The sequence below is a fragment of the Meriones unguiculatus genome, chromosome 3 (assembly GCF_030254825.1).
Source record: "Meriones unguiculatus strain TT.TT164.6M chromosome 3, Bangor_MerUng_6.1, whole genome shotgun sequence".
NCBI classification, from domain to species: Eukaryota; Metazoa; Chordata; class Mammalia; order Rodentia; family Muridae; genus Meriones; species Meriones unguiculatus.
Genome location: NC_083351.1, coordinates 95,336,708 through 95,354,539, shown reverse-complemented (window position 1 = coordinate 95,354,539; position 17,832 = coordinate 95,336,708). Strand labels below are relative to the sequence as shown.

General features: G+C 49.1%; 1 protein-coding gene and 1 long non-coding RNA gene across 3 annotated transcripts in view; both read left to right on the top strand.

The window, feature by feature from the left end:
* Positions 1 to 549: 549 nt before the first annotated feature.
* Positions 550 to 9,221, top strand: Med10 (mediator complex subunit 10). 2 transcript variants are annotated; one of them, XM_021640242.2, is made up of 4 exons: positions 550 to 747; positions 2,284 to 2,367; positions 7,151 to 7,253; positions 8,724 to 9,221. In XM_021640242.2, the coding sequence occupies exons 1-4, from the start codon at positions 626 to 628 to the stop codon at positions 8,820 to 8,822; spliced, it is 408 nt and encodes a 135-aa protein (XP_021495917.1). In that variant the 5' UTR covers positions 550 to 625; the 3' UTR covers positions 8,823 to 9,221. The 2 variants fall into 2 exon arrangements, with proteins under 2 accessions (XP_021495917.1, XP_060236347.1); XM_060380364.1 differs by lacking the exon at positions 7,151 to 7,253.
* A 4,398-nt stretch (positions 9,222 to 13,619) lies between these two features.
* The window catches only part of LOC132653109 (uncharacterized), a 36,546-nt gene continuing 32,333 nt past the window's right edge, over positions 13,620 to 17,832 (top strand). The window contains exon 1 of the long non-coding RNA XR_009590820.1: positions 13,620 to 13,652. This is a non-coding gene — a long non-coding RNA (uncharacterized LOC132653109). The remainder of the gene's footprint in view (positions 13,653 to 17,832) is intronic.

The following is a 17,832-nucleotide window of genomic DNA, read 5'->3' as shown; positions in this document are numbered from 1 at the left end:
TTAATGAGCACGGTTCTATTTTGATTTTCCAATGTAAATACATTTACTTACTATGTGTTTTGTGTCTGTGTATGGAGGAAGGAGGACAACCTGTAGGGTTCTGTTCTCTCCGTCGACCATGTTGGGTCCCGGAGATTGAACTCAGGTTGTCAGGCTTAACGGCAAGCATCTTCACCCACTGAGCCATTTCACTGGGCCCAGATATTTCTTTAATCTTTTAAAGAAAATTGCTTATATCTCCCAAGCTTTTCAGATTCTTTATACACAAGGTTCACTGTAACTAAATTATATTCCTTCTCTCCAGCTCTCTTCTTTCCTTCCCTGATGACACTTGCGCTTTGTCCATTGAAGGAGGCGTGGTACCAGCTAAGAGTTTTCGTTTTCGTCCTTTATTTTCCTCGCCCCTTTTACATACACTTCTGCTGTGTTTTCTCCACTCATTTTATCATGGACTTCAGCCTCGCCCCGCCTCCAGTGACTAGGCCCCGCCTCCAGCAACTAGGCCCGCCCCCGAGAGGCCCCGCCCCCGAGGAAACGGAAGTAGGCTTCCGGAAGCCGGAAACGGGCGGGCACGGTTGAAGCGAAGTCGCTGTAAGCTGCGGCTGAGGGCCGGGTGGAGCCTACGATGGCGGAGAAGTTTGACCACCTGGAGGAGCACCTGGAGAAATTCGTGGAGAACATTCGGCAGCTCGGCATCATCGTCAGCGACTTCCAGCCCAGCAGCCAGGCGGGGCTCAGCCAGAAGCTGTGAGTGGCGGCCGGGCGGGAGCGGGGCTTCGCTGCGGAGCCCCTGCCCTCTGGCTTGGGGACCCCACTAAGGCCCATTGGTGTTCATGCCTGGGCCCCGCAGTGTAGGCAGGCTCCGTACTGACTGGACCCCACAGGGGAGACAGCTTCTGTCTCGATCCCCCAGAGGAAGCCTGCTCCACCCTGACTCCACTGGGGAGCAGGATCCTCCCTGACTCCACTGAGAAGGAGGCTCCGTCCTGACTGCACGGGGGTGGGGTATCTGTAGCTCCATCCTGACCCCATAGGGCCTGGCACAGCTCTGGCCCTACAGGTCAGGCTGTGACTACACGGATCCCACTAGGGGAGGTAGGCACCATCCTCACCCTACTCCCCCCAACCGGGCAGGCCGGCTCCACTCCTAACTTAACAAGGAACATGCATCTTTGGGGGGTCCAGAGCCACCTCCTGCATAGGCCTGACTGTGGAAGAAGGCCACAGAGGGTTGATTTCTTGCCAGTATCTTGTGCTGGCCATGCAACCTGGCTTTGGAATGGTGGGACGGGGTTACACAGATGTTCAGAAGGTCTTATAGGGAACCCCTTTCTGGGCCTTGGGACAGCTAGGTATTCTAGAGTGGGACTGGACGGAGCTGAGGTTTAACCCTGTAGGAGTGGGTTTCTTCCTTGAAGACTGGGTGCTGTACTCCAGCCGCTCCATGCAGCCTAGCCCGAAACCCGATTCAGTGACCTGTTTCCCAGAAAGCTTTGCTCTGTCTCCACCTCCTTTCTGAGTTTAGAAGGAAATGTTAAGTATTTGAGAGAGTTTTGTAAGTTGAGAGGTGTCCCCAGAATCCTGTGGCAACTTAGGGTCAGGAGTGAGCAACACAGGTCAAGCCTGTTAAGACTGGGGGTCTCAATGCCCTCCGATCCTAGCCCCTGCAGCTATAGTGGGTTTTGTGCACTTGAGGGGAGCGTTATAACTTGAGGGCACAGGTCGAGCATGCAGGTAGTCAGGGTTCATCTAGAAGGCTGAGAAGAAAGGGAGCACACCCCCAGCTGAGACATACTCAGTCCAGCAGAAAGGCAAGGCCTGCCTCTAGTGTCTGGATATGAAAGTCTGTTCCCTGTCCCCTTCTGTAGCCCCCTTCCTCCAGGGGTGGGGTCTATTTCTGGAAGGGGAGATTGCCCTAGGAGCCATCCTTACCCACAGTTCAGTCTTTTAAAGCTGGCTGCAAGGATGTGTATAAGCTGAGGTGTTTAGTAGGGTAGAGGGCAGTGGCATCTTGCTGTCCTCGAGGGCTTTGTGGGATGTGAGCAGGCTGGAGCATTGCCTAGACCAGAGCCTGCTAAGACCACCTTTGTTGTTTTTCCCAGTCCCCATCATTCTCTTATCTAGTTGGTGTGCCTCTCTCATACCCAGCTGCCACCTTAGTTATCTGCCCTGGAGTCCCTGACCCAGCCATCTTAACCCTCATGACTTGAAACTCAGTGATCAGTGCCAAGTTGGGGCTCTGCCTGCACTGTTGTTTGAACTAATCACTCTGCCTTTCCCCAGGAACTTCCTTGTTACGGGCTTACAGGACATTGACAAGTGCAGACAGCAGCTGCATGATATCACAGTGCCTCTAGAAGTTTTTGAGTAAGTATCACTATGATCACTATGACCTGGTTAGCTGTGAGTGTCAGGAGCCGGGGAGGGAGGCATGGCCCAGGTGCCAGTCTTCAAGGGTGGCAATGGGCTGGTGGGGTTAACAAAAGGGTATCACTCTAGGGTTGTGTTGTTGAAAATGGCATAGACCCTTGATCCCAGCACTTGTAAGGCAGAGGCAGGCGGATCTCTGAGTTTGAGGCCAGCCTGATTTATAGAGAGTTCCAGGATAACCAGCAATAGACAGAGAAACCCTGTCTTAGAAAACAAAAACAAACAAGAGTTTTGTGTGAGCTATCATACAAAATACAAAAATAGACACACAAAATATCTGGAGAAATAACTTTGTCTGGTCTTTGAGAAGCTTCCTGTGGTGAACTGTGCTGGGGAGGAGGTGGCTCTTCTGTTGGGAGGAAGGAGATCTCAGTCCAGGTGGCTGAGGGGGATGTGATTCTATAGAATGTCCTGTAGACCAGCCACAGCAGAGGCCGGAAGGACAGTGCCCTGCAAACTCCGAGGAGCAGGTGGCTTTAGCTTATTCACAGACAGGCTGTGAACACAATGTGGGAGCAATCTCCAGGTTCCCATGACCTTACCAGCACAGTTTGATGGCCACACAGACTTTCCAGAGCAAGATAAGATAAACTCTCAGTACTTCAGCCAGTGCTCAGCGTTGTCCAACCACGGAGGTCGGAGGCAGCTTTTGAGTCTTAGAAAGCATAACCTCCCCTGGCTGTTGAGGAGCTGATTGTTTACTTAACACACGTGAATGATAAGCTTTTCATGTTCTTTTATTTGAGATGTTTGTTTAGAAGTAACCAGAATTTGCTGCTTTCATTACATTATTAAAAAAAAAAAAAAATACAGAAATGCAGGCAAATGGTGGAAACTAGAAAAGATCAACCTGAGTGAGGTATCCCAGAAGCAGAAAGACACATATGGGATATATTCACTTATGAGTGGGTATTAGACATATAGGATAAACATACTAAAATCTGTACACCTAAAGAAGCTAAGCAAGGAGGAGAACTGTGGGTAAGATCATCAATCCTCACTCAGAAAGACAAACAGGATAGGCATTGGAAGAGGGAGAAAACAGAACAGGACAGGAGCCTACCACAGAGGGCCTCTGCAAGACTACGCAGCAGGGTAATGAAGCATATGCTCAGACTCATAGTAAAACTTTGGGCAAAGTGCAGGGAATCTTATGAAAGAAGGGGAAGATGGAAAGACCTAGAGAGGACAGGAGCTTCACAAGGAGAATAACAGAATAAAAAAAAACTGGGCCTAGGAGTTTTTCCTGAGACAGATATTGCACACAAGGACCATGCATGGAGATAACCTAGAATCCCTGCACAGATGTAGCCCATGGCAGCTCAGTCTCCAAGTGGGTTCACCAGTAAGGGAAACGGGCTCTCTCTGACATGACCTCAGTGGCTGGCTTTTTGATCACCTCCCCCTGAGGGAGGGAGTAGTCTTACCAGGCCAGAGAGGAAGACAGTGCAGCCAGTCCTGATGAGACCTGATAGAGTAGGGTCAGATAGAAGGGGAGGAAGACCTCCCCTATCAGTGGACTTGGAGAGGGACATAGGAGGAGAAGAGGGAAGGTAGGTGGGATTGGGAGGGGTTGAGGGAGGGGGCTACAGCTGCCACAAAGTGAATAAACTGTAAATAATAATAATAAGTAAATTTAAAAATTACATAGAAATGATATGGAAAGTCTAGAGATTTAGGTATTTTTGTTATTTATCAGAAAGGCAATGCATATTAGCCTGAAGTGATTTAGATATTTTTCTTCTTCTTCTCTGGGTTTGTTTTCTTTTATAATTGAACTTGCTTTGATGGTGGTCTTTTTCTATAAGGAATAATTAATACAGCTGAATGATACAGGTTTACCCAGTACACAGAAATATGCAGATAGTCCTTGGTAAAATCTGGATGTCGTGGGCAGTGGGGTTCGTGACGTTGGGATATGATATCATTTTGACAGTGTCAAGAGATAGTTTTGTATTTTTGTGAAACACTGGAGAGAAACACCCTGTTGTATTAGGTCACTAGAGTGTGTAAAATAAGGCAGTATGTTGACAATCCTTTTTCCACCAAGTGGACACTGTGTGTCCTGCCGGTGGCTCCCCTGCTCCTCCTTTTTGGGTTCCCTTCACAGCATGTCCTGAGCAGCCAGGCTGGCCTGAAGTAGATGCCACATCTGAGCTGTGCTCGCTACAGGTCTGAGGGCTGCACTGCATGTAGCGTCAGGAGCTTCTTTATCATGCAGCTGCACTGCATGTAGCGTCAAGAGCTTCTTTATCATGCAGCTGCACTGCATGTAGCGTCAGGAGCTTCTTTATCATGCAGCTGCACTGCATGTAGCGTCAGGAGCTTCTTTATCATGCAGCTGCACTGCATGTAGCGTCAGGAGCTTCTTTATCATGCAGCTGCACTGCATGTAGCGTCAGGAGCTTCTTTATCATGCAGCTGCACTGCATGTAGCGTCAGGAGCTTCTTTATCATGCAGCTGCACTGCATGTAGCGTCAGGAGCTTCTTTATCATGCAGCTGCACTGCATGTAGCGTCAGGAGCTTCTTTATCATGCAGCTGCACTGCATGTAGCGTCAGGAGCTTCTTTATCATGCAGCTGCACTGCATGTAGCGTCAGGAGCTTCTTTGTCATGCAGCTGCACTGCATGTAGCGTCAGGAGCTTCTTTGTCATGCAGCTGCACTGCATGTAGCGTCAGGAGCTTCTTTGTCATGCAGCTGCACTGCATGTAGCGTCAGGAGCTTCTTTGTCATGCAGCTGCACTGCATGTAGCGTCAGGAGCTTCTTTGTCATGCAGCTGCACTGCATGTAGCGTCAGGAGCTTCTTTGTCATGCAGCTGCACTGCATGTAGCGTCAGGAGCTTCTTTGTCATGCAGCTGCACTGCATGTAGCGTCAGGAGCTTCTTTGTCATGCAGCTGCACTGCATGTAGCGTCAGGAGCTTCTTTGTCATGCAGCTGCACTGCATGTAGCGTCAGGAGCTTCTTTGTCATGCAGCTGCACTGCATGTAGCGTCAAGAGCTTCTTTGTCATGCAGCTGCACTGCATGTAGCGTCAAGAGCTTCTTTGTCATGCAGCTGCACTGCATGTAGCGTCAAGAGCTTCTTTGTCATGCAGCTGCACTGCATGTAGCGTCAAGAGCTTCTTTGTCATGCAGCTGCACTGCATGTAGCGTCAAGAGCTTCTTTGTCATGCAGCTGCACTGCATGTAGCGTCAAGAGCTTCTTTGTCATGCAGCTGCACTGCATGTAGCGTCAAGAGCTTCTTTATCATGCAGCTGCACTGCATGTAGCGTCAAGAGCTTCTTTATCATGCAGCTGCACTGCATGTAGCGTCAAGAGCTTCTTTATCATGCAGCTGCACTGCATGTAGCGTCAAGAGCTTCTTTGTCATGCAGCTGCACTGCATGTAGCGTCAAGAGCTTCTTTGTCATGCAGCTGCACTGCATGTAGCGTCAAGAGCTTCTTTGTCATGCAGCTGCACTGCATGTAGCGTCAAGAGCTTCTTTGTCATGCAGCTGCACTGCATGTAGCGTCAAGAGCTTCTTTGTCATGCAGCTGCACTGCATGTAGCGTCAAGAGCTTCTTTGTCATGCAGCTGCACTGCATGTAGCGTCAAGAGCTTCTTTGTCATGCAGCTGCACTGCATGTAGCGTCAAGAGCTTCTTTGTCATGCAGCTGCACTGCATGTAGCGTCAAGAGCTTCTTTGTCATGCAGCTGCACTGCATGTAGCGTCAAGAGCTTCTTTGTCATGCAGCTGCACTGCATGTAGCGTCAAGAGCTTCTTTGTCATGCAGCTGCACTGCATGTAGCGTCAAGAGCTTCTTTGTCATGCAGCTGCACTGCATGTAGCGTCAAGAGCTTCTTTGTCATGCAGCTGCACTGCATGTAGCGTCAAGAGCTTCTTTGTCATGCAGCTGCACTGCATGTAGCGTCAAGAGCTTCTTTGTCATGCAGCTGCACTGCATGTAGCGTCAAGAGCTTCTTTGTCATGCAGCTGCACTGCATGTAGCGTCAAGAGCTTCTTTGTCATGCAGCTGCACTGCATGTAGCGTCAAGAGCTTCTTTGTCATGCAGCTGCACTGCATGTAGCGTCAAGAGCTTCTTTGTCATGCAGCTGCACTGCATGTAGCGTCAAGAGCTTCTTTGTCATGCAGCTGCACTGCATGTAGCGTCAAGAGCTTCTTTGTCATGCAGCTGCACTGCATGTAGCGTCAAGAGCTTCTTTGTCATGCAGCTGCACTGCATGTAGCGTCAAGAGCTTCTTTATCATGCAGGCTGTTGGAGAGTCTAAAGGTACTGTGTGTATGTGTGTTTTCTTTTTCTTTTCACATAAATGCATTTTGAACTGTAAGTGCTGAACAGATGTAAAGGAATATGGCTTGTGATACTGTCTGGGTTTCTTAAGTGATCATTACTTGATTTCATGAGCTGCTAGAAGAAATAGAAGGAGATGCTTGGAGAAAGTCAATAATTTAAATGCATCTGGTTCCTGGACTGTGTCCTGTGAAGGTGTATCTACTCTCATTCTTTTTCTCTATCTCTCCCTCCTCTTCCCCCATCTCTCTCCTTACTCTCCCTTCCCTCCCCCACTCCCTTCCATCCATTCTATCTCTTCCTTTGTTCCCTCCTTCTCCTCCCTTCCCTCTTCTTCCTTTTTTTTTTTTGTCCTAGTTCCTAGAGAACTAAGGTTAGGTGAGTCTGCCATGTGTTAACTGAAATGTTCTTGTTTCCAGATACATTGATCAAGGTCGAAATCCCCAGCTTTACACCAAAGAGTGCCTAGAGAGGGCTCTAGCTAAAAATGAGCAAGTTAAGGGGAAGATTGACACAATGAAGGTAAGACAGAAAGGTTTTTCCTTACTCCTCTTTCCACTGTGACACTCGCACAGAGAATTTGGCCTCTGTGCCTGAAAGAGGTTTAGGGAGCTAAATTGACCGTGAACTGCAGCTTTCTTACTTCTGTCTGAAATGTGGTTCAGACCATGCGTGCTTTTCTCTGGACCTTACTGGCTTCCGTCGGTGTGCACTGTGTGGCTGCAGTGATAGCACTGTGTGCCCCTGTATCTCTCGGACTTCTGCTAGCCACCAGGCCCTGTTCTGTGTTCTGCCTCCTTGGTCTAGAATTCATGTTCCTTTTGCACGGCGAGCCTCTTAGCTCAGCAGGCTTTGCTTCCTCTGAGAGCCTAGCCAGGCCTTCTCTAAAGTTTCTTTCCCCAGGGTGCTCTTCACACACTGTCTATTCTGCCTGCTAACTAAACTCCAGCATCACATGCTCTGCCCTGTGCTGTCCATACCCACCTGATGTCAGCCTGGCACATGCGTGCTGGTTGTGTCTGCTCTGTGTAAGCCAGCCCAGAGAGCCTGGTGCTTTAGGTGCTTTAGGAGTAGTGGCAGGAGTGAGTAAGGAGCTTTGTCAGATCACATGCCACACACGTGGGGTTGGTCTAGTTAACACCAAGCCCATATATCATCTCCTGTCAGCTTGGGCTGAGGAATTCCTGCTTTCTACCCAGTAGAAAGCCCCTTTCTGGACACAGTAACCGTCCCCTGGGCTGGAGCTTCTGGTTGCAACGGTGTCTTAGACCACTTGGGCTATGCTGGAGTGTGTTGCCCACTGATGGCTGCCTGTGTGGTTAATCTTCCCTGTATACCAGTGGCACTCAGCTGAGGTCTGCGACAGTCTCAAGGCACCCAGTGGGCACCAGTCACACGTGTGAAGTTTTTCATTGTTGCAGTGAAGTAGCATGTGTCTTCCTGATGTGTTCCCTGAGACCCCTAAAAGTAGAGACTTTGGGTGCAGGCTTCTTGCCAGCTTTTCAGACTAAGATGAAACATGTGAGGGCATAAGTGGCTTCAGAAGCAGGGAATGCTTTTCCAGGGCTTGGGGAAGCAAAGCTGTTGACACATACAACCTGTGTAAGATCAGGGAATGCATTGGGGAACCTTAGGAGATGTTTGCACACTTGACCCCATGAGTCATTGCATTAGTGAGCACTGCTTAAGGTTCTGGTGTGAGTGCTGCCTTTAGAAATCATCTCTGCTGTGGTGGAGCACCTGCTTGGAGGTGCTCACTTTTCTTCCTAAAGCAGAAGGACAGCATCATCTTAAAGGTCTAGTCCCCTTGCAGAGAATTGGTGTTCCTGAAACACAGTTAAGTGCACTCTTGTAGTTGACTCTCTAGGTGTTAGGCTTGTGGAAGACAAGTGACCACATCTCTTTGGGTGGCTCAGTGGGATACTGGGCTCCAGGGAGGGCATGTGTTGTTTATAACCTGGATTGTTTTGACACAGCTATTTTTATTTGTAGAAATTTAAAAGCCTGCTTATTCAGGAACTCTCTAAAGTGTTTCCAGAAGACATGGCCAAGTACAGGAGCATTCGGGGAGAAGATCACCCACCTTCCTAAGTGTGTGAAGATCCCCACATTTTTACAGTTGCCGGGACTGATCCAGTGAGAAGCTGTGCCTGCCAATGCTGCCTTCCAACCACATGAACTGGCCTTGTCCCTACCTCCCTTTTCCATCATTTGACCTTGGGACTCGGGCTGGAGGAGGAGAGCTGTACCCAGCTGTCCTTGCAGCTCTTAGACCTCCTTTCTCTAGGGAAAGCAGGCAGAAGGACAGCCTTGCTGACATGTGAAATGTGCTCGGGATTCTACTTGACAGTTTCTTTTTATGTACTCTCCGTTCTGTTACACTACCCATAAGAGAAAACTTGGTTTTATATTTTGCAATTTTAGATGTTCTGGTAAAAACATAATTGTTTTCATGGGTTTCATCTAGACATAATAAAGTGTCAAGTTTTACATGCCTCATTCCATGTTATTATTTCTGTGACATTCTTGAAAGGTAGGACAGCATATTTTGTCAACAGAAAACTTAATTTCCTTAAGTGTTGGGATATTCATAAAACGGTGTTTTCAGGCATGTAGGTAGAAAAGCTAAGTGCATCTGAACTCCCTTTCCTGCAGCCTCTTTGTTATAAGCATGTGTTGGAAGCTGCTGCAGAACAGTGCTTCTTGCCTGTAGTGTGGGCGGGCCATGGGGAGTCTGATTCTCACCTGTAGTGTGTGGTTGGGCTGCAGGGAGTCTGCTACAGGTTCTGCTTTGTTTCAGTGGATTTGTGGTCTGGGAGGGCATCAGAATATACATCTGAGACTGGTTGCTTTTTAAAGATGGACTGGGAGCCTGCTGCTTCATTTGCTTCTTCCTAGTGATGTTGCTTAGGGGGAGGGATATGTGACAAGATAGCATATAGAAGCTAAGGTCTGTTTTTGCACAGTTGTGAAGACTGGAGTCTGATAACCTTGTAGAGGACATGGATATCTTTGTTATAGTCATAATAGAAAGAGCAGTTATTTGCCTATCAACAGTGGTTTAAATTGTGTATTTGGTGGAGCGTGGTGGTCAGAAAACGCCCGTGCACTGATATAGGAAGATGGCCAGGGTGTATCATGTAATCAGTGTGCACTTGTTCAGGAAACATTATCTGGGGCCTTTGTATTCCACATGTGCCTGAGTCATCTGCCTACTGTTGGGAGGTTGCTTTTGCTCACCCTCCACCCCTGCCACTGAGATGTTGGAGCTCTCTGTGCTGACTTCCTCAGGGCAGCTGTTATACCCCTGTGTTGCCAGGCTTGTCTCTCTCATGGTTCCATCTCAGGCCAAGGTTCCAGGTTTTCTCTGTAATTCACCTAAGTGTGTCCTAGCCTTGTATTAATCAATTTGCTTTTTATTTCCACACAACTATTTCTCAGGAGCTTGCACACAATTCCATGTGCATTTACGCCAGACTCCAGTGTAAAGACACTAACATTAGCCCACCTCAGACCATAGGCCAGCTGTAGTCATAGTGCCTTGCAGTCTCAAAATGTTCAGCGGTGCCTTCATTCCCAGCTTGCTTCTCTGTCTGTGCCATCATGGTAGTTCCCGGGGTTACCAGCCTATAGGTTTCCTTAATGACATGGATTATCATATTATCTAGTAGTGTATTCAACTGTGCCTTGGTGTCCTATGAACCCTAAAGATGCCTGTGTCTTCATTTTCTGTAGCTATTTTTATTTGTCTTACCTGGCAGAGGCTAGGAGGTTGCAGCTGTGAGGACCTGCTTAGGTTTCCAGAGGTACCCAGTGGAGCTGCAGTGATCTGTGCAAGAAGGAAAGATAAAAAGCCGAGATGAGTAAAAGGACAGGGATGGATCTTAAAGCTGCCACAGTTCTGGGTTTGAAGGAGCAGCCACAAGCTCAGGAAGCTTGGCGTGTGTCCTCTAGACACTGAAAAGGGAGAGAATTTACCCAGGAAAGCCTCCAAAAGAAGTGCAGCCCCAGCGCCATCTGCATTTAAAACCCTCTACCCTCCAAAGCTGTGGGTGATTCCAGCTTTTGTGTGTGTCAGTGTGACAGCCAGAGTAAGAAATGACCTGTGCAAATCTGAAGTCAGGCATGTAGTTTCATCTTCACCCCTTTTAACCAAAGGTTCTCCCAAATACTTCCTAGATAGGAAGATGCCACCCACAAAAAACACATTGCTGATGAGATACTGAAAACAAATACACAGAGTAGAAAAGAGCAAATGTTGATAGATTTGTGGGTTGGGGGAGGGGGAGTAGTTATCTGAAGTCAAAGGATAGCCTGAGATTGTAGTGCAGGCTCCTAGGAAGGAGTGAGGTCCTCAGGATTTGAATCCTTTGTCCCTGCCTCGACTACCCTGGGGGTTACCTTAACAGCATGAACCTGATGCCTTTCCCGCCATTGTCCCAGCCATTGACCCATCTAAGCGAGACCTCCCTACTCAAGGTGTGGCCTGCTTCCTCTGGGGCCTCCCTTCCCTTTCTGTCTCACAGCTGCAGATGTGCCTGAACCTCACTGCATAGTTCCCGTCTGGAATCACCTTCTTCCACATGGCCTGCCCTGGGCGTCTGAGGACACTGTCACTGCACACAGAGTATAATCCAGTCCCCAGATTTTCCCATGACATCTGCAAAGACACTTGATTTCAGTTGGACACATTCCTTAGGGAACACCACCCAGTCCACCATGTTGTCCTTTTGGCAGGCCTGACTTTGGTGGCCTGTGTCCAGGCTCATTCTGATTCTCATGCCTCTGAAAAGTCAGCCTGCTCTTCCCAAAGCAGATGGCTCAGGGCTTAGGAGGAATGGACCAATGACAGCGAAAGCACTAAATGCAAGTCTGTAGAGAGACAATGTTTGATTTGTCTTTGGTAGGAGGGAAGAAATACTGTGGATGACAGAGCCATAGCCTGAGAAGGCAGGAATTCCTGCAGATGGCCTTTATGCACACATACCCGAGTAAAAACCCAATTACTGCTGCTTTGCTGGGGGTGGGACAGGCTGCAGCTCATAGGGATAGTGAGGCCAAGAGTGAAGATGCAGCCAGCTTGGTTTGGGCAGAGTGCACCTAGGGGGCCTGTCGGGGAGGGGCGCAAAGACACCCACTGGCCACACCACTCTAGTCAAATAGTCAAACCATGGTATTCACATTGCACCTTTGGAAGAAAAATCCGCACGTGAAGGCCTGATGTCCCCCCTCTGCCTCCCCTGCCCTCCCCCATGTGAATCAATGTCAAGGCTCTTTTCTGATAAACACTGATTAGGCTTGATGCACAGGCTCTGCCATACTGATTTAAAAGCAGTTTTAGAAGCCACATGTAATGGGTTATTTCTTTTTGTTACATGCATAGTAAACACAGAGATGAGATGCACACACACACACATATGTCACTTTAAACATGTTGGCATGTGGGAAGCGCTGGTGGAATCAGGGCTGACTGGCAGTTATTTTCATGAACCAGGCTGCTGTCAGCACAGTTCTGTCCCCACATAGGAACACCCATTGTTCTGCAGGAACCGAGCTCTTGCATGTGTGCGTATTCCAGCTCATGCACAGACTACACGGAATGGCGATTTCCTCACAGGGTTAGTTTCTGGTCCAGGTGTGTAGAAAGGACATTACTATTTTAGAAGAGCCTGGAACTTACAGGGCATAAACCAGGTGGACTGATGTGTCCATGACTGTGTGGCTGGCTCCAGGGCTGGGCTTCCCACAACATCCTGGCCTCACTCCTCCAGGTTGTCTCCACTGTGTCCTGGGAGCCTGCCTGCTTGCTGCCTGCAGGGATTTCCCAGGTCAGTGAAATAAAGAGCCCCTGCCCACTGCAAAGAGAGGCACAGCCATTGTCCTCAACAGTTAAAGTGGAAACACTGACTCCTACAAATCAATCATTGTTGGTGTGGAGCCTCAGTGCTGACCAGTTGGGACTGCTTGGGTAGGCTCAGTTTGGGGTCCAGCTTCTCCATCTCACTTGAGATCCTTCAGAGCCCATACGTTCTGTGGATATATGTACACATAAGCATGTGTGTATAGATTCACAAGCTTGCTCTATTAACATGTCCTTATTTGTATGTGCATGTGTGTATATGCTTGCTCTGTGTGTGTATGGGCTTATGCACGAAGAGCTATCCAGTGGATAATGGAGGCTGCACAGGATTGTGGATTGGCATCTGTACTGAGTTGAACAGTGGTTTCCCATCAAACCCAAGTCCACCTGAAACCTCAGAATGTGACTGTCTGGAAGCAGCCCTTTCAAAGCTGTAAATAAACCCAGTTATTAAGTTAAGTGAGGCCGATCTAGGACAGGGCAAGCCATAAACCTAAAAACTTACATCCAGGAGAAGGTGGAGCAGGAGTGCAACCTGGGAGTGGGTGCGCCAAGGAGGGCCCTGCTAACACCTTTATAGAGAGAGTGGCTTGCTGAGCCTTGGTGTAGTCCTACGAGGCCTGCTGAGAGGGGCGGCATGCTGAGGGGGGTGGCCTGGTAAGGGGGTTAACCTGCTGAGAGGGATAGCATGCTGAGCGGGGACATCCTGCTGAGGGGGGCAGCCTGTGCAGAAGTGGGGCATGAAGGTGCTGCAGACTTCAGGCAGGGTCGTATGGTCTACCTGGGATGCTTTCAGGGAGAACACTCAGACACGGTGGCAGGAGGGAGGGCTGAGCCCACTCCTCTCTATAGCACTTGCTCCATAGTGATGCATCAGTGTCAATCAGTCCATGGCAAACCAATGACTGAGGGACCTTTCAGCTTCCTTCCCCTTTCTCTTGAGGGGGTGCTGGTCCTGGTTCACAGATATTGTTGGACATGGACTTTTTTTTTTTTTTTTTTTTTTTTCAGATCACACATCCATCCAACACAAAAGTTGGACACAGCATTGGCTCTGTGAGGTGAGGATGCTGCTGTGTGGATCCCAAGACACAGGCCGGTATTATCCATCAGCTGTTACATAGCTTATTGTGTTTTTTCTCTAACTCACCACAGCATGTACTGGAGGGCAGGAAGGAGACAGAGTGGCCACGGTTGTGGTGTGGATGCAGACAGCTGGGGTCGAAGGAGTGTTGTGGCTGTCGATTTTTATGACATAGCCTCCATGATAATGAGGACAGGAAGGATGGCAGCTGCTGCCACTGAACACGAGAGGCCATTGTAGGCACGGACTGAGGAGACAAGGGGCCACTGACAGAATATTGATTTCTGGCTTTTGTTTAGAGCGTCGTCTGGTTCAGAATCGGCCATCAGCGGAGCAGCATATTGGTGGAGTCACTACTGTGGGGGTCTCCAACCCTGCCACCATTGCTGGCCTTCTCAGGCCCAGCAGACGCCATTTTTGTTTCTCTTCATGTGCCAGCCCTGGCTCTGCCCTTGATTCTCTTGCTGTTTGCTGCCAGCCGCTGCTCTGCTCTCCATCCTTTTGCTGTTTGCTCCTGCAGTTGATTCTTCACGGTTTTATGATCACGTCACTTCCTGCAGCCCATCTTCCTGACCATCAGAGAAGGTAGCTGTGTGATGTGTGAGGACAGCAGGACTCCTGTGCAGGAGGGCATTTTCAGCCTGTGGTTTGTCTGGGGATAGTACTCTCAATGTGACTTGGACAAAAGTTGTTCAGGACAGATTTAGGAGCAGTATTTGTGAAGGATTCAGGGAGTGAAAAGTGGGGGGTTTGGGGAGAAGATTCAATGGGCAAAGCGCTTGTCAAGCAGCCCAAGGACTGGGGCGACTAATGCTGGGTGGGTGTACTGACCGGTCTGTCCCAGAAGGCAGAGACAGGGCATTCCAGAGAAGCTGGCTATCAAGCCAGGTGGAGCTGACAAGCGCCTATTGAGCGGGTCTCAGGGAAAGCCTGCGCATGCCAGCCTCGGCCTCCATACCAGCAGTCATGCATGTGGGCATCACCTGCACACACATTCACACATACACATGTGAGCACACACACACAAATGTACAACACACATACACATGTGAAGAAGAAAGATGAGGTACCCAGCACAGCGCCTTCTATACTCCCCCTGTCCAGGCTGCAGCCCCTAGCTCATGCAGGGCAGGATTAGAGGTGCTCTGCCCCCCAGGCCTTCTCCTGGTGGCAGGAGTACACAGACTTTGGCCAGCCCTGCCTTTCCTGACTGCCTTCACCTTTGCTCCTGACCACCATGGCCCTAAGTCAGGAGCAGAGATGCTGGCCCAGGCAAGGTACAGTCAGACAGGAAGCAAGCCGAGTATGGGGTCTAGGCTTCTGAGTCTGAGGCAGGGGAGTGCCTTCGAGGTATAATATTCCAAGGAGCTTCCTGAGCCCTTGCACTGGTGAGTGGGGAGAGCCCGAGGCTAGCCCACTCTTACGGTGTCACTGCTCCCATGAGCCTAACCTTCCAGAGTTGGACTCTGTAAACTTCCCCCTTTTCTTCAGCCATTGCTGTCTGTCCCTCCTTGCTGTTTTATGTGTCTTCCTCCTCTTTCTTAGGGATGGGCTCTGTGGGTGCATGGCCACCTCCCCTGCATCTGCAGTGTCACTTTGCTTCCTGTCTTATCTCTCAGTTCTTTTTTTTTTCTGTGTCTTTTTTTCTCTCCCATCCTTTCCTTTTGAGAATTATAGCTCTTCCTGGTGCTTTTTCCAGAGTCTGCCTGGGGACCAAGAATGGCAGAGAGTAGTCCTTCCACCCTCAGCCCCCTCCCCCCGCTCCAGAGTACTGGGGAGACATATATCTTCAGGTGGCCCCTGGGCAACCAGTTAGTGCAGTGCTGTTTATTAATCTGAGTATGCAGGTTAGAGCATCAGTGCCCTAGAGGGACATTAACACAGCATCCACCAATCTCATCTAGAGCAGCAGCTGGGTCCCAAAGGGGCAGAGTTACAACACCCAGGCACAAAGCGAGACTCAGGTTGACTTCTGTGTCCACTGTTACCCGGCTGCTTTGGATTGGGAACATGAGTGAAAATCGAAGGCGGCTGTTCTGATGTGCATCATACCCCGCTGTGAAAGCTAATTGTGTTGCAGGGGTAAATGGCGACTGGCTGTTATCATCACTCTTATTAATAACCATTTATTAGCTGTCCATGGTGAGCAGCCAAGGCCTGAGTCAGCACAGGAAGCTGAGCCTCCCATTTATCTAGCACAGCTTTCAGGGCATCGATTGAGCCTGTTTTTTATTGTTCCTCTTGTTGAGTTTAAGTAGACCCGTGTTTGTACAAATGCTATTTATACACCTGGCAGAAAGAGATTACATTGAAGAGAGTACTGTTTCACATGTCCTCTTTGCATGAGAAAAACCACTCAGGATGCAGCATTTCGGACCCCGAACCATTTCCCCCTTACTACCCATGAGACTAGCAACGCAGATTTATGTTTATACAAACACAGAAAGAATGACATTATGTGCATAGTCAGCATTTCAGCTTTCCACTTCAAATGTCTTTAGATTCTTCCCTTCTCAAAATAAGTAAGATGGGCTCAGGTCTCCAGCCATACCTGAGCCTTCTCACAGAGCCTTCTGGCTTTTCTCGGGCAAACAGTGCCGAGGGTGCCCACATCTCCTCTGCGTGTGTGCGTGTTTGTACACAAGACAACCTCGGCTGTCATTTGATTTCACAGGGATATTTCCCTTGTTTTTTTTCCGATCACTGGAACTTTCCAAGCATGCTAGGCTGTGCTTCTATGGAATCTGAAGGTTTTTGCTGGGCCAGGTCTTCCTCCTCTGGGCATTCCAGAGCTATTAAATGGTTGGAACTTTATCATACCTCAGGATAGGCCGAGGTGGGCTTTTACAGAAATGCAGATAACTTGTAATTCAGATCTGAGATTTAGGCTCATGAGACCAAAGGGCATCTCCCAGGAAATGTGGCCACGAACTGCTATGTTGTCCCACTGGCATTTGGCCCAACACCCACCATAAGCTCCTGTGTGCATGCCACTGGCTGAGGGACACTCCTCTCTGCTGCACAATCCAGCATCCCAGAATGAGATCCCCATGGTTTTCATGGACTCCCCCAAGACCCCAATGAAAAACTGCTCTGGAAGCAGCTGAGAAACCTGCTTTCCTTGGCTAAAGCCCAGCGATCACTCTACAGGTACAGCACCAGGTCCAGGGGTTGGAGAAAACCTTGGGACTATGCTGACTTATTGGCTGGCCCCAGCATCCTGTGGCCTTGGGCAGGAAAGGGAGTCCTGGCTTCCTCTGATACATACACAGCAGAAGCCAGCACTGCTGTCCCCTCTTGCTGTGCCCCAGGGCTAGCCCTGTGGGGCTGCACACTCTTATCTGTGGCACTGCTCTGCCTCTCAACAGCTGGAGCAGTGAGTAGCTGCTCTGGGGGGAGAGGGTGGCTCAGCTACAGTCTTTGTGGTCAAGGCTCCCTGGGCAGGGATGGCATATGCCTGAGCACACCAACTCAATGTGATTGACAGCCACTTATGAGCACGAATGCAGAGTGTTCGCAGAGCCTGTGCAACCTTGGGAAGGAAATATCTGATGTTTACCAGGGAATGCCCTCCCATTAATCCTGGGAAATGAAACCCCCAGCAGAGTCAGCACAGAGGGAGCCCTTTCTCAGTTCCCTTCGGACCATTGTTTAGTCCCAATTTCACATGCTCCTCCTCTGCTGTTGCTGCTTTTATCAGAATCCCAGCCAAAAAGGGAGAAATACTTATTTTTTTGGGGGGGAACAACCAAATCTCAGGCATGGAGAAGATTGCTTCTGCAGTGCTGTGATTGCTTCTCTGAGCAGGGGATATTGTTAGGATTATTTTGAGACCAAAAATGCCACTTATTATTAAATAGTTTGCAAGAGAATTTTAAAGCGAAGTTAGTTTCCACATCCATTAGCTTGATGTGTGTAATGGCTTTGAAGCTACATTTAGGCCAGTCTCCCACACTTAGCTGTGCTGCATGTAAGAAAAACACATCCCCTGTTCTCTAGTACCTTAGAGTAGAATGTAAGAGTGAGGATAACAGGTTACAGATGGATGTCAGGTTGACGGGTCTCCTTGACGCTTTCCCCCAGTGTTGTTTTCAATCTTGCCTGATGTTTTCACACACACACACACACACACACACACACACACACACGTGTTCTCT

What these genes read in the sequence shown, in the direction of transcription:
- Med10 (XM_021640242.2), top strand. Translation starts at nt 626, where the DNA reads ATGGCGGAGAAGTTTGACCACCTGGAGGAGCACCTGGAGAAATTCGTG. An exon ending in GTGCCTCTAGAAGTTTTTGA is followed by an intron (nt 2,368 to 7,150) that starts GTAAGTATCACT and finishes TCTTGTTTCCAG; the next exon opens with ATACATTGATCAAGGTCGAA. An exon ending in GGAAGATTGACACAATGAAG is followed by an intron (nt 7,254 to 8,723) that starts GTAAGACAGAAA and finishes TTTTATTTGTAG; the next exon opens with AAATTTAAAAGCCTGCTTAT.